General features: G+C 40.4%; 2 protein-coding genes across 6 annotated transcripts in view; one reads left to right on the top strand and one right to left on the bottom strand.

Moving 5' to 3' along the window:
• brp (ELKS/RAB6-interacting/CAST family member bruchpilot) overlaps positions 1-16,823 on the bottom strand; it is a 164,552-nt gene that overhangs the window by 72,761 nt on the left and 74,968 nt on the right. For all 6 annotated transcript variants that reach the window (XM_019050695.2, XM_019050690.2, XM_019050692.2 and 3 more), the window contains exon 2: positions 11,200-11,349. In XM_019050695.2, coding sequence (XP_018906240.2) covers positions 11,200-11,349 — 150 coding nt within the window. The remainder of the gene's footprint in view (positions 1-11,199; positions 11,350-16,823) is intronic.
• LOC109036465 (uncharacterized) overlaps positions 1-16,823 on the top strand; it is a 179,213-nt gene that overhangs the window by 94,437 nt on the left and 67,953 nt on the right.

Below are 16,823 nucleotides of genomic sequence, written 5' to 3'. Positions count from 1 at the left end.
AAGATAGGGAGCAAATACATTGACAGGGCTGCCACTTTATTTGGGGACTCCAAAACTGAAAACACGGCATCATTGCTAATGTACTTGCACCCTATCTTTGCATGAATAGTTTGTCTTGATGTAGATGTGGACTCTAAGGGTAGCGTGGGATATCGCCTCCATTTTGGCTTCAACTAGAAAGCTTTTCTTGAGCTTGGGAGTTGATTTCTGAGAAAACCAGTGGCACCGTCGTGTTTCTCGCGAACTTTTACATAAGAATCAATAACCAAATCGCTAATTCCTCACACATGCGACATCTCCGTTATATTTTCGTGCAGTTAAACTCATCTAACGTTGTTCATCTGGCATCATCGCCAAACGGCTGGGCAGGAATGATGAACAAATGCAACGGAGCTGTTAGGTCACGTTAAACACCATCCATCAAGGCGATGTAATCACCGCATTGACAACTTTCAATCCGGAATCGAAGATAGATCTCTACGACCTCCCATTCTGTTCTCGCAGTTACCTTAGTCTCCTGGAACTTGATTGTGCGATAAATACCGATTTATTTTCATTCGCAGCATTGAAAGAGGTTATGTTATTGGATCCAATTCGATTCAAGCGATGTCCAAGTCAATGGAGAAGCCCTGCAGTGATGTCATTTCTGAATTTTTCACCGTGTCTATTTTGGTAACGCAGGAAGTCGCCGAGAAGAATAACTTCCTTTATTGCAGCTGTAGCTAAATATAGTATTTATTCCAATTTGACACCAAGAAAAGAAGTGCGTATAATTTGAGTAAATGCTTCGTGCAATGACCCAGGTAATCATCTTCAAATTATAGGAGTCTTCTGGCCTTACTGAACAGTAGAAATGGGTCAGTGTTCAGCTTTAAAAAAAAATCACAAGAAAACTTCCAAAATAGACAGAGTCGAAGTTTACTGATTTATGCTTTTGGCGTAGAGAAGAATAATTGTAAATCTCTAAAGCCTTTATTACATATAAAAATTCTGGCAACCGCATCCAAATTGAAAGGATAATTGCCCTGACCGAACGCATGGAACTTTTTTAGAAAGAGGACCGTGAGCACTATTCTGCCGGTATACAACTCTACCCTACATCACTTAAAGTAATGGAAAAGCGATCGAAGAACTTCATGCTGGCCGAAGCAAAATTGCTCGATACGCGTCCTTAGATGCCATTTTCTTTGATTGCCCTCAATTATTGACCTAAGTGCCGTGAGAACGACATGCACTCAAAGCTATTGCTAAGTATAGATGAAATGATTTCCTTTTTTGGAAGAAACACTCGTTGATTCATCGTCAAGGGGCCTTTGCCTGGCTTTTTTGTACGGAATAAAATTTAATACAATATGATTCTACTGTGTACGAAGAAAAATTTAAAAATGGTTTTTAACCCGTCGCACACAAAACCAATAGTATTCTAAGATTTTTGCCATAGAACCAGGAAAGTTCAGATGTTCAATTGGGGGAGGGGGGTGTGGATCAATTCAATCTATGTATTTCAGTAAAATGGTATTTAAAAAAATACATAAGAAAAATTCGCAACATGAATGACGAGTTTCCTTGCAACCTCTATGTTCTCAACCCTTACATGCCGAAGACTTTTTTTACGTATTTAATACGATTGCGTATTTCCTATCTCAGGTTTTCTTGCCTACGTAGCCCTTGAAGCGTCATAACAGACCAGAACGGAAACTACTACAATATGGAAATAGAGCAAGAGAAATTATGCGCGTTGAATGCGGCCGGCGCAGAGATACAACTATTCGTACTTGATGGATGTCCGTGTTGCGTCTGGAACATTGAAGGCGCACTGGCGTAAGGCGTAAAATCGCAATCCTCCGCTATATGCTGCCAACGAGGTGTCGCTTAAGTACGACCCTCCTATCTTCGGTTGTGTTGACACTATATTTTTCCTCTCTTTTTTCAACTTGATGTCTGTTTATTTATCCTTTTATTATGTACACTGGAAAAAACCACATTGGATCTAGAGTTCAGACTCTTAAGAACATCGACAAGAAAAAGTACTCTTGATTCTATCAGAATCTAGCTTAAATCAAGAACCAAGCCTCTTAATTTAAGCGGATTTTGTTTTGATTTAAGCAAAAACCCGATTGAATCAAGAGTATGTTTTCTTGTCAATGTTTTCAAGAGTCTGGACTCTAGATCCAATGTGTTTTTTTTTTTTCAGTGTATACCTATACTCTTTCATTTACTTCAAAAATTTCGAAGATTCAATACTCAGAGTGTTAAACTGTCAACTTTTTCCTTTATTTGAAGGTAGGAATAGTGATTCCTAATCGAAAAATGTAGTCAAATACGCTCTATATCATCAGATTTGAAGTTTTCACCCTAGAGCGACTCAGGATGCTCGTGGATGCGACACCGTCAGTAACCTATTTTTGTTGTTCAATGTCACTTCCTAGTGTCGCGGTGGCTGGAATTTCAGCCATAAATTTTCGGCCCCGCATCCAGACCGACGACGAAGTCAGGCGGCTCCGTTACTTTGACCCGTATTTGTTCTGTTCCACTCAAAACGGAGGCTTTCTCGGCAAAGTTTCGGTCATAAATTTTTGACTGCAGCCGCGATCCGAGGCTCCAAAGTTTTTGCGTTTCGAACCGCTTGAAGCCGGAAAAATTGTGTTTTCCGCGAGGATGCATTTCCGGGTGGGAGCGACTCTCCCCCCTCCTCCCTCCCGGCCATAAATTATTCAAAGCAGATCGAATAAAGCCGTAAATTTCTCCCCCGAAAACCAGACGCTTCCCCGCCGCTGTTAACAATGCTCAATGCGCTTTTCAGACTTTACCGAGAACCAGAGGTTTTAAATTTCTCCTCAAGGAGTCAATTTTTTAGGTAATATTCAGCGGTAATTCGGCTATTTTGGCAACAGTGTCGGCACCCCCGGCGCCCTGACGGCGAGCGGCGCTAAGCGACAAAAGAGCATTCATTACGGTTGAAATTCGAAAATTAGCTTCATAATGGACTCACGTAAAAGGCTTCTCTGTATCTTTGTTCGTGAGTAGGTTTCATGTTCAAATTGGACAGGAGCTTGACGTGGAGTTTATTTTATTTAAAGTTTGGGATGGAACTTTCCCCGCATCTCTGGTCCAGTCGATTACCTGCGAGTCATAAAGCTTGTCGCTGGTTTTTTTAAACTTCGCCCTTTCAAAAATTAAAACGTTAGATCTTTATCACACCTGGACTCTTTATTTTTTCGCGCGGTGAACTCGGAACATTTAACGTAAGTGAAACAGAAATTAATCAAAATTTCTCTACGTCCAATCCAAATAGCTGATGGCTCTAGAAACCGAATGGCATATCTATTTTGGCACGGTTAGAGCGCAGAAAATGCTGACCATCAAATTAGTATGCAGTCTCGCGGCAAATCTTTCTCATTTTAACGCTAAGGCAGTGCAATAAAGGTCTAAATTTTCAGATTGGTCGTCAAGAAAAACAGAAAAATAATCGTTCTTTCTATGGAAATGATGCATGTAAGAGGGATTTGCGATTTGACAATTGAATCTTATGTCAAAGTTCGGGAGAAACACGATGGTGCCACTGTTTTTTTCTGATCAACTCCCTCGCTCAAAAGAAGCTCTCAAGTTGAGGCCAAAATAAAGGAGATATCCCCCGCTATCCTGAGAGTCCACATCTACATCAAGACAAACTCCCCATGCAAAGATAGGGAGCAAATACATTAACAGGGCTGCCACTTTATTTGGGGACTCTAAAACTGAAAACACAGCAACCCTGCTAATGTATTTGCTCCCTATCTTTGCATGGAGAGTTTGTCTTGATGTAGAGGTAGACTTTCAAAATAGCGTGGTATATCCTTTCCATTTTGGCCTCAACTTGAGAGCATTCTTTGAGCTTTGGAGTTAATTTCAGAGAAAACCAATAGCGTCATCGTGTCTCTCGCGAAATTTTACATAAGAATTAGTGGCCAAATCGCAAATTCCTCACACATGCAACATCTCCATTTTAAGAAGTAAAAACCGAGAAAAAAAAGAGAAAAAAGTCAAACTTTTTCATTTGGTCTTACGGAACAAGAAAGCCGGTGAAAATAAAGGATCCCCTCTACATACGGTTCTTCTCCGCCATCTCTCGTCGGCTGAAAATCGTTTGAGAGACGGGAAAATCCTCCAATCCGGGCGGCGCTCGCTCCTGCTCACCATTTCGACGCACAGTGGATCGAGTCAATTAGAAAGGTCGGACATGACATTTTTTACTAAAACTGCAAATTTTCATGTTTATTACGTCATATTTTAAATTTCAGGACGTGCTTCTAGAGGAAAATTTCACGAGGAAACCAATGGACCCACTTTTAGAACCTCAAAGTTTTGTGTAAACGGATTTATAAGCGTTGAAAGTTTCCAAATTTCGTCCGACCTCCCCCGTTGACTCGATCTAGTGTGCGACGGTGCGGCGTTAGCATGACAATCAAGGCGAGTTTCCCGGAGCGCGCCTAAATTTTTTATGCGAGGCCGACTTGCGGGGAAGTTGTCTCGTAAACCGTGCGTGGACGCCCCGCGCCATCCCAACGCCCACATCAAATTTAATAATCCGCACTTCCTCGCTTCCTCACGTCTTAGCGCCTTGATGAATGACTTTTTAATCTCGCCCGCCGAGCTAGGCTAGGATCTCTGTATTCCCGCTCCACGCCTTGTTTTACTCGACGCCGTTGTCCCACTCGGAGGAGCAAATTCTTCGTTAAATTCATTTAAGCCAAATTTGGCTGGCTAACAGTGTTCGAAACTCACCTTTGAGTTTTAGGAGCCATGTGGCGCATCAAGCCCGATTTTTAGGCGGCATTGAAGATTTTTTAGGGGCCAAATGGACTTTTTGCCTATATATTACGGCGCATTTAGTGAAAAATTAGACGCAAGATGTTTTCGTAACAGAACTAGTAAGTAGCTGTAACTTGGGGAAGACAAAAGCACTAAGAATGAAAACGTGAAGAATAGAAAAAGCAAGCTTTCACTTGTAGTGGTGAAAATTCTGAGATTTTTCAATTCAAACAGATTTATTTTTCTTTCTTTATGTGACTTCCTGTGAAAATCCAGATTTTTTGGGGGCAATTTTTAGGGGCCACGTTGGTGCAGAGCCTTCATTTTTTAGGCGCATTTGGCGCGTTGGCGCCTGTGAGTTTCGAACACTGCTGGCTAAGCTATTGAAAACAAGGTAAATAAAATATCAAACGAGTATTCATGCGGTCTTGTAGGCGCTAATATGTGTTACATGTCGACCGCCATGCCGGCGTGCCGAGGGCTTGTTCTTTTCATCTCAAGTCCTCGTCATCATTCCTCTCTGCGTTGAGCTCCAGGCCAAATTGCGTGTTTAGTTCCTCTCTTAACTCGACTAATTAAAGATGCTGCCTCTTGTATCACCGGAAAACGACAAATTACTATACTCTCAGGAAAGGGATTTTGTCCCCTTTTCTCATTGATAATTTTTTTTTCTGAATCCGATTTTTTTATACCTACCTTTAAGAAAATTGCAAAATTTGCCGCCATGGGCCGCGGCCCATGTGACCACCCCCTTAATCCGGCCCTGGGTAGTAGTGGAACTCAAGTTGGGGTAGCATGGCAACATTTGAGTTAGTAACCTAATAACTGGGTACTACCACAATTAATTGGAAATACTCTAATCATCTAACAACCCATGCTTCTTTTTTCCGCATGTGCGAATTTCGATCGAGAGTAGCGAGGAGTCGAGTATGAACTCTTTCTTTATTTTCAAACGATACGTAATTTAGGTGCCAGGTATCCGCAACGCAGAATTAACGACCGATGAAACGTTTATCGGCATCCTCCGAGAAAGCATACTGCTGTTGCTAAGAAAAACGCCGTATGAACATTCGAGAGTTGCCAAATTGCCCCGGATATAACACGTATTTTTGAAGCAAATTATATGTAATTTTCCTTGAAATTTTTAGACGTTTTAGATAATATAGCAAACTAGTTGTCTGAATAACATTGCAGAAAAATATTCACAATCTTCCTCGTAAATTAGGTTCTTATTGATGGAAATATAGCAGCGTCTAAAGGCTCATATAGCGTTCTTCCTTAGCACGGCAGCACATCGAGCTGTGGAATAACACGGTGCAGAATCTACATTTCCGTTCGTAGGAAACAAAGTTCCTGGTCTCGCGTTTATAAAGCGTTGAAGCGAAAACCAAACGGACGTATTTCTGCCGAACGAAACTATGTGTATTATGACGTGAGCTCTGTTATGCATATATTCTTATGGGTCTCAGGGCTCATATCTTAATGCACACAGTTCCGTTTGGCAGAGATGCGTCCAAATGCTCTTGTTGCTGCTTTGAAACAATAAAAATGAATGCTCGCGGAATAACATAAAGCCTTGTCCAAAGAATTTCTTACAGCTCCAAGAGCGGAGAAATAATTCGAGAGCAAGTCCCTTAAGAGCCAAGGAAAAAACGGAGAAATGAAACCACGTTGTCAGTTTGTCACTCTGGTACGAAAGCGAGGATTACTTTTGCTCGATGCTTCATCTCATACCTTCATTCGCTCCTTCTTACATATTTTTTCGGTTTATTTCAATGATTATGAAATTGAGATCACGTGCATAAGGAGCTAAGTCATTTCAGGTATTGTCTAAATTAAACAAGCTATTGAGGAAAAATCTGAGGTTGGAATCTTACGTTATCGCTACAGAAGATCGTCTGAAATGTAGAGTCAGACTTTTCGGGGAAATTCGTGGTATTCTGATAAAAATACCTCTTGTAAAATTTAGAAATTGCAGAATTTGAAAAGCCTCCGATTTTGATGCAATATGCCTCTAGCTCGTCCTGCTCTCTTAAGAATAACAGCACACTGGAAAAAAAAACACATTGGATCTAGAGTCCAGACTCTTGAAAACATTGACAAGAAAATGGACTCATGATTCAATCAGATTTAAACTTAAATACAAAACAAATCCGCTCAAATTAAGAGGCTTGGTTCTTGATTTAAGCTTAAATCTGATTGGATCAAGAGTATCTTTTCTTGTCGATGTTTTTAAAAGTCTGGACTCTAGATCCAATGTGTTTTTTTCCAATGCAAAATAAAATAAAATTGTGTGTGTTGTAACGCTAAGCACAAATCATACTCTATATAATATTATTATAATTATAATTATAATAGTATGGATATAAAATCATAGGGGTTACGCCTAACGCCTGAGGCGCGGAGTGATCCATAGGGTTTGACTGCGAGGCGGCGAGAGGGCCTAGCCCCTAGTCACACAATAATTTAGTTTTACGACTTCTTTTTGGTTCATATATCACTATTCGACGTGTGTTTTAGTTCCATAACCATAACAGGATGTCTTTAGGGCTAAAAAACCCGGAAAACCGGGGAATTCCAGAGGGAAAATTCATCTTTTAAGATGAGAGGGAAAACAGGAAAAAGACCAGAAGCTTTTCGCTTTGCTCAATTTTACTTGATTCCTTTATCCGTGACGCCATTCGGACGCCATTATTATAAAAAGAGGCTACGCTCCTTCACCGCCTCGCAGGCCCCCTTGAGTAAATCCAAATGAATCAGTGTTTCTGTTTCCCTTTTAAGAAACACTGTTTCTTAAAAGGGAACAGGTTCATCCCTTGAGTCTTAGTCAGTGGCGTGGTGTGCTTTGCGATGTATCGAATGATCTGCCATTTAAACCTATGGAAAAGGATCGATAAACCGGGTGTTCGCAGCGAACACCTTAATAATCGATTTTTTACCACAGGTTCAAATTACATATCAATCGATATATCGCAATTCACGCCACGCCACTCGGCCACTGGTCTTAGTCAGTATGTCCTTTTATGCAAGCCAAAGCTCGTGTAGAAATGAACCTTTTCCCTTTAGAAAACAATCGATTCAAATAGAGCGGCTTTGTCCAGAGACTATCACTTGTCGATAGCCGCAAAAATCACGACTATCGGCCGAACGGAACGAACTGCGACAAAAAATGAAAATTCAGGGGGTCAGAGAGCTTTAATGGTTATACCTTCTATTTTTTAAAATAAACATTTGGAGTAAAAAATGTGTGATATCATGTATACCATTGCCCAAAATTGAGTATTTTCAAGCTTTTTGAGTGTTGAGCAATTATAATTGAGCCAAGATTTGTGCAACAAAATGTCTTACTTTCAACTATATGCGTGCTTGAAAACTTTCTATTTCAGTGGTAGGAAGATGAATTCTACCCTCTTTCATGCTGGCTATCATCTCTCGCCAGTTCAGCACAATCCAGCAACAGGGTGAGACCGAAGCAACAGAATCGCCAAGGAGGCACTAAGAGGATATCGTAATTCTGCACGCTGCACAGCGCATAACTCTACTCATTAAAAGGGAAAAACAAGGAAAGAAAACAAGAGAACGAGCTTCGTGAAAAGCTCTCTTAAGATGCAGACGCCGCACAACCGACAAGATCTTACTTCATGAACGGCTAGAAAATATCAACGATAAAAAAAATGATGGTTTTTAGATCAGATTTGGACGCATTTTATGCTAAAAGGAACTATTTGAAGTATATGGAAAAAAGGAACTGCCCTGAAAAATGCATATTTTTCGACCTGAATAACGCTTGAATATTTATATAACTTGTTGGTACAAGGTATACTGAACCGAAAAAAGAAAACCGCGAAATGAGATGGTCACCCGTTTCCCTTGAAATGACCGAAAATTGGTATTCCCAATGAAATACTTCGATTTTTCCCTTTTCCCCTCGCTGTTTCGAGCACTTCCGATTGCAATTTCGAAATTTCCTTTTGCGTGCAGGTGCTTCTATCCATAAGTGCTACTAAATCGTAAAAAAGTGAAAATCGAAAAAAAACCCGAGTTGGTGTGTTTTCGAACTCTTTGATTCAATTGTGAATATTTTAAGCGCAGGAGCGATTGCGATCGAAAGCGAGCCCCTTGAGCGGCAAGAGCCTGGCCACCGCGGCGTGGCGCGGCGACCCTCGGCTCCTGGGGGAAATAAGACGTTTTCCAAGACAAATGAAACCGCTTCCCCGTCGCGACGCGAGTTGTTTAATTAGCGTTCTTAATTCGCCGGAAAAGCGGAATCGCTCGCGCTTTAAACTTTTCACCGGGTAACTTATGAAAATGAAATCGCTACGACCCGACGCGGCGCCTCCGGAAACGACGCAGCGTGTGGTGCAATCAACGCCGACGTGAAACTCGCCATCGGCCCATCGGGGTGCCGGGTGTGGTATATTGCGGATAGAATTACTAACGCGGAATAAAAGCGATTCGCTTTAGGAAAAAAAAGTTTGGTCGTATGAAGTGCATTCAGGTTGATGAGTTCTTGGGGGAAGTTATTTAAAGTCAACATTTTGCTGCGGAACATTGAAGTGCTCTTCTCCACCCATAGTAAATCGGAGATGAAACATTTCATGAGACTATATAAAAGGAATTTTTACAATGAAATTTCTTAAAGTTTCATAAAATTTAACATTTCATAAAACTATATAAAAGGAATTTTCAAAATGACATTTCGTAAAGTTTTATAACATTTTGTTAAATTTTATAGAATGTAGTGAAATTTGATGAAATTTTGCAAAATTAAATGACATTTTGTGAAATTTTAAGAAATTTTGTGAAATTTTAAGAAATTTGATAAAATTCAAAGTTAATATATAGTGAAATTTCTTAAAGTTGTTAAAACTTCTGCAATGGACTCAGTATGGCACGAACCGCATAGAAATAGTGAAATCCTAATTTTGAAATATATATCCTGAGTCAAATTTTGAAATTCCCAATCGAATCTTCGGAAAATTGTTACGGGTTAAAATTCGTTGAAACTTCATGGAACATAAAATTGCCCACCTAACTGCCACCAGAGTTCTGGTTATCCTCACCCTACAGTATCACGTTGTGTCAAAAATCAAGTGATAGAATTTCCCGCACTCCTAGTAAAATTTGCCATACTTTTTTTCCGGTGTATGTGCTGGTTCTAACGGCTGAAGACAAATATTAATTATTATCCTTTCTTAACGAGCAAGAATTTTGCATTTAGCATTTACAACGTCTGTAAACATTAATTTTTCGTGGCTTCATCATTGAAGTTTCCGATGTGTTCAACGTGTTATGCCCTCTTCGAGAACTTTTCATGAGGACATAAAATACGCATTTTTGACGTCTTATTCTTACCCTGTCTTGTGGTTCATTTTTTAAAAAAAATAATGCGAATTGCAAATATACCCACTTTACCCGAGAATTCTAATCTCAATCAGCGAAAATCTTCGCGAACGACAGGGGAAAAGTGACACGCTTCACCCGGTGATCGCTTGTCGCTCTCGCGGAAACTTACGGTGATTTATGGAAGTGACATTAGGGTAATTAACTCGTCCACCGATAAGAATCCAGATCATTTTTCAGGGAGCATTATTGAAATTATTCTCACCCGACGCAAAAAAGCTTTCAGACTCTCTTCTTCTTCGACATCCCGGCGAGAAGGAGGGGAGATGGGGTTTTTTCCAACCCATTAGAAATCGTTCAGACGCGAGTAAACAACCATGATTGAGACTTTGAGACTTTTTCTCAACTCAAAAAAGGAGGATTATCGAAGATTCTTTCGAGCTTTAAAATAGTTAAATGCAATTCTGAAGTTTTGAAAAAAAAGTGATTTATTCGCGTTAAGTCATTTGAAAAAGCGCCTAACTGCTGAAGCAATAAAATGCGTCGGTAAAACTTCTCCCGAATCTCTAAGTCTAAGTTAACAGATTGGCGGACTAAAATGAGCCCAGTTGCTCGAATGGGCCTGTTGCAAACTTCAGCTAGAGTAGAAAGAAGAGTTGTTTCTTACAGATAATGGCTCAAAAATCTCGATGAGCTCATCGGCAAAGTGTGAAATACACTCCTTACCTTTACACAAACTGACTGCTGAGTGCTGACTGAATACGTAACCCTTGGAAGATTAATGCGAAAAAATTCGAGTGATTGTCATTTCTACTAAAAATATGACTAAATAATGTGTTATCTGTTATGGCGACAAAACTGTTCCAGTTATCGTGAAATCACCCGTATCGTAAGTATCACAACTGTACCGCAAATTCGTGTCACCCCATTTCTGATCACATAAATCGAAGTTTCGGTTCATATTTCCGCATTTCAATTTTGTTAGTTTATGTGGCCACGCATTTATGGTTGAATTGATGTATAGTTTGGTAATATGAACTTAGAAAATGAATTTCCAGAACTTACCTTGATTGTTTCCCTCAAGATGGCGACCTCTCTTGTTAGATGTTCGTTTTCCGCGTAAAGGACTTCCAGCTGACCTTGGATTTCGAGCGTTGGACCCCGCATCCGGTGTCGCAACTCTTCTTCCAGTTGTCTCACTAGCATTGCTTGTTTCTGAAACACAAAAAAACGAGAAATTACTAAATACTCTCGAATTATTCTAGCAGTTTAGATCGATATCATTCGACTTTTTAAGTGCACGTTGGTTACTTACAACGAAACATCTCAAGAATCGGTCAGTTGCGTAGGTTCCAGAATAGCGTTATGATGTTTTTAGCTCATAGGTTTTGCAAAACATAATGAAGATCTGTCCAAACGCTTATTTTCTACGTCCAATATGAATGAAAATATAGTTATTCGAAAAACACAGCTGCGCATGACGTGAACACACATGTACATACGTTTACGCTGGTTGCTTGAATTCTGTCGTGCTAAGGAAGAACGCCGTATAATCGATTATCGATATATTCCCACTTGAAGCCATGGTAAAGAATCGATTATTAAGGTGTTCATTGCGGATACCCTGTTTATCGATCCTTTTCCACAGCTTTAAATGGCAGATCAATCAATATATCGCGAAGCACGCCACGCCATCGATCTTTTCTCGTGTCCCTCATTTCTTCCTCAGTCCTGTGGACACCCAGAATTCAAGGCGGATTTTATAAAAATTAAAGAGACGGGGATGCCGATTGATCATTCCGACTTTCCAGGTGCAACAGTTCCTTCTCCTTGGCAAGATCGTCAAAGGCGAATGAAATTACTACTTCTTAATTGGATTGCGAGCGGTTCAAAGGTCTGCGAAAATTTATCGAGGTGTTGCTGACAAAATTAGAACGACGCCAAATTCACGAATGAACAAGTGGGGGGGGGAATCATCACCCGACTCGGGAGGAGGCCCGTATTAACCGGGGAACTAACCGTATTATGTTTACATGAGGGCTGGGCAGGTTCATTCGATTTTAATGGAGTCCAACTCCAAACGATTCGGCTCAACGAGGCCTAATTAGATTATAGGTCTCGGCTAATGATACGTCCCGTCGCCATGGCAACCGGGGTTGACATGACCGGTGATTCTGCCCTTAGCATTTTAAAATGAGCGAAATTCATCGACTGATCTGGCTGTATGTCGCTGAACAAAGTGACGTTGTCAGGTATTCATGATGAAACGTCCAATTCCACTTTTATATCGATGAAAAAAGGCTTACTCTGGTCTAGAAAAAAACGAAAAAATGCACGAAACGCAGGGTGTTTGATGAGCGATTCCTATTTGATGGAGAATTTGCAAGTGTCTGAAATTTGACGAATTCCGTGTTTGATGGACGCTACCAAGTGAACTGAACACGTGGATACTCTTGGTTCATAAATTGAACAATTATTGGAGGAGATATGAAAAAATTATCTTATCTGCCAAAATACATGCGTTTAAAAATGGGAAACGCCGGCAGATGACGTCACAAGGCAGCGCATTTCCTTCTTTTTAAATATATTTATATACTATTTCCAATAGCCGAAAAAATTATAAAAAATACTGCAAAAGCAGCCTTTTAAGCACTTCTAGATGAAACAATAAAAAAATTGCGTGCAAATTCTCCATTGTTAGTGCTAAATCCAGAAGTGACCTCAATGCTTCTTTTTCGCGTAACTTTTTCCTGGAGATCGAATAACCTCCAGGAGAGATTGTTTTTTAGGAAAATCTTTGTTTAAAGAGAAACAACTAAGGTCATACTTGGACTGAACACGAAAAAAATCCAATAATTAAATGACAATACTATCAAGAACCTCGGGTTTTTTTTTTTCGATTTGCAGGTCTATGTCATTTAAACGGCGTATCTCGGTGGTCTTAGAGCTAGTTTGATGGGTGGGTATATGGACAACGAACGCTAGTGATATCTACTGTCGCAGGTCGCACTTCTTTAGGTCAATCATCACGATACCACTATTCGAGCATGTGGGAGCGCGTTTTGCCTACTCTCTCAATTGAAGGAAAATGTGAAAGCGCTTGTCGCACTACGCATGCACCCATCCGCTTCTATTGCTTTTCACTCGTTGCTCTTACTGCTTTGTGATTTTAACTCTGTCTGTTAGTTTATTGAATGGGAAATGTTCCATTCTTTATCTTCTTACTTAAGCAAAACTATTACGCACACTAGCGCACGGTAGTCTGAAATCGAGATAGGTGGTTTGGGAGTTTCATCATCGGCACATAAGCGTAACCCATTCTCGCAGTGCTGACAAAAAAAGCCATGGAAATCGCCGCAGGAACGCCGCCGCAATCTCAATCATGACTATGGCGCCACCGCTTCTCGGCATCTATATACTGCCGTGCTAAGGAAAAACGCCGTATGAGCGTTCCAATGTTGCCAAATTTCCTCTCAGAAAATGTCCTTTTCAGGAGAATATTAGGAATATGTTTTTTTTTTTAAATTTTCAGAAGTTTTAGATCAAATTACACACAAAATTATCTGAGAAATTGGTAGACAAATATTCAAAAAAATTCCTGATAATTAAAGATTTGCCGGGAGAAATTTGGCAACGCCTGAAGGCTCATACGGCGTTTTTCCTTAGCGCGGCAGTGTAATGCTTTAGAACGGTGAAAAGCGGGACGGAGAGCACTTTGATCGGTGAAAAATCGGACGGGTTAACCGTTATCGCATTCCGAGTGGTTTCCCAGCATTTTTTCCGGCCGAGAAGAAATGAAAAAGGCGCAACGGAGGAGGGGCGGGGGAATAATTGGGCCGTCAGATTTCCAAAGAGGGGCGCTATATCAAAGACTTCAGAGTGCGGTTGCCGCATCTACAGTCTTCCTTCATTTTATCTCTCAAAGAACGGAAGGAATTCTTGCTTTTTGGCACCGTCGAATCAGAAAGTTGCGAGAGTGACGAAAGCGCGCCAGCGGCGGTCAGTCGAACTAATTCAATCAGTGTCTGGACAAGCCCATAGAGACTAAAAAGAAGGTGATGGCAGTTTCCAATTTGTTTTCGCCGATATGGTTGGGTAGAAGTCAATATTCTTGCAAAATCCTCGATTAAAATTATAGGGGACCAAACGTGACATAATATATTTTGGAGCTATTCAACACAGGTTATGATTTAAGCTCTTTTTGTAGTATGATTTTCTTATAAGAAACTCAATTTTTTGAGACAGTCTATTTTCAACCTTTTGCATCATCGACCACCTTTCAAGATTTTCGGAATACGAACACAATAACCTTTTTCTTTTCTATGGACGAGCCAAAAACGTTTGACAACCGAAAAGTAGATTCAATATCAAATCAGTTTCACTGGAAAAAAAATACATTGAATCTGGAGTCCAGACTCTTAAAAACATCGACAAGAAAAAATACTCTTGATTCAATCAGATTTAAGCTTAAATCAAGAGCCAAGCCTCTTAATTTGAGTGGATTTCCTTTTGATTTAAGCTTAAATCTGATTGAATCAAGAGTCTTTTTTCTTGTCAATTTTTTCAAGAGTCTAGACTCTAGATCTAATGTGTTTTTTTTTCCAGTGTTATGGGCTATAGAAGTTCGATATGAGATCTGCTGTCCTCAGTGTAGCATTAAAAGTGAATGCAAGAATCAAGATTCTGATCCTCCGTCCTGCTTAAAGGCCAAGATCACATGCTAAAAATGGGGGTCACAGTCCGTTGCTCCACAGTCGTTACTTAGTTTTAGTAGGGTTGGACCCATTGAAACTGAATTGTTCAAACATACAGAAATCGGTCAAAATCTTCCCGCGTTCGAGCCACTGCGCGTGAGGTTGATTGGCAAGCCTCCAGACCAAAGACTGACCTCAACCCCACGTCTCTCCTTCTCTCTCCCCCACCTCACCTCTCTCTTTTCGTCACCCCCCCCCCCCTCGTGGTTTTCCTCAATGCTCACTTGATGGCCCCATAATGCATACATTAGCGCAAAGAATCAATAAAACACTTGTTAGTTGTAGGACAGTGACTGGCACTAGACGGGGATTCTTTCCTTGTTGCCGCGTTTGTTTGATATTAATTTTAGCTCTTGTGAGAACGATTTGATAATGTAAACATCAGTCGATGATTTCTACATTTTAAGTGGTTTCTCCTTTTGTAATGAAAGTTCAAGACAACGTACTCTTCATTGCTTGAGTGAAAAGTCATAAATCCACCCTTTTCAAAAAAGTAGGAACACTTGTTGTCCGCACGATCACGACACCTCTTTACAAATCACGAGGTTTGTTGGAGCGTATCAAAAGCACAATAAGTGACGCCGTTTAAGTCAAGTTAGCGGTAAGTCCACATTTTTCCGTAAGGAAACTGCACATACTGCAGTCTTGTGCAAAAGAGTTCCCCTCTCTATCGACATCCAACCTTAAAATACGTAATCAAGCGGAAATTCAGAAGATTGCTGCGTGCTGCGCAGAGCTCTGAAAACAACAGTGCGCCTTCAATTTTGTCTTTATGCGACACGCACATCCGATGACCACGAATAGTCGCATCCAAGCGCCGTTAACCAGAAAACAGCGACTTACAGAGTTAAATCTACGACTAAATTGACAGATCCAACGATGAATCGTGTGAAAAGGACTTGAACGGTGTATCTACGGCTGAAATTAGACGTTATAATTTTATTTCTTCAATACAATAAAACATTATAAAAGATTTGATAGACATTTTTCATTGCAAAATTTTAAAATTTAAAAAAGATGTTGACTTTTTTCTTCTGTTTAGTTTGTAAATTAGCTCAGTTTGACTAATTCTGAATTGCTTTGTTCTCCTAACCTTTTCCACCACTTACTGACCCTTTGAATGCCTTCGATGAGGCCTTAGGTCTTATTTGGTCGTTCCAGTTTGTTTATGTGTAATGAATGTTTGCCTTCGTCTCCACTTTGTAGCGTTTTGGGACAGTCAGTGAAATTTTTTCGAGTAAACGTACAATTTGCAAAAAGAAATCATACGACGTAGAAATGAATTAAATTTTGCAAAAAGAGGCTACTGTAATTCTGGATCATCCACTTAAGAACTTTATGTATAAAAAAGCTAATGGCACGTATGTTCTTCCTGGAATGAGCCAAAACTAGTAGTTACTTATTGCAAAACCAGGTGGTTAAATAGTGCTGGGATCACACTATTTTGCGGCGACAACAAGGTCAAAAAGTTCAAAAATTTAAATTAGAGTCAAAAAGTTTGAGCTCTTATGAGAATCAGTACAAGACTGTGGAGGAGTGTGTCCAACTTCACTCCCAACTTCCAATGCATCTGCCTGAAATGAACAAGTGAACACTCCCCCTCAGTCCTGAACTGATACTCATTTTTCAGCCCAACATTGTTTACCCTAAATGGAATTTTTGGCCGTGTTTTCGCTGCAAATTAGTGTGGACCCAACTCTATTTTGTAATGCACTCAACCCGATTTTTGACACTCCCCCCCTCCCTGGCCTGACCCCCCTCTCCCCATTTTCATCCGAAAAGGGCGGAATTTTCAATTTTTTGCACTTTTTTTTCTAAATTTTTACCTCCGGCTCGCGATTGTTCCGTAACGCTGACCCCTTCCTCCCCTTGTACCGCTGGACTAACCCCCCCTCCCCCCGAGTGCGTCACGTAGTACTTAAACGGCTCCTAAGT

This window comes from Bemisia tabaci, chromosome 6 (assembly GCF_918797505.1).
Source record: "Bemisia tabaci chromosome 6, PGI_BMITA_v3".
Lineage (NCBI taxonomy): Eukaryota > Metazoa > Arthropoda > Insecta > Hemiptera > Aleyrodidae > Bemisia > Bemisia tabaci.
Note: the sequence above shows the minus strand (reverse complement) of the source record. Positions and strands in the feature narration are given on the sequence as shown.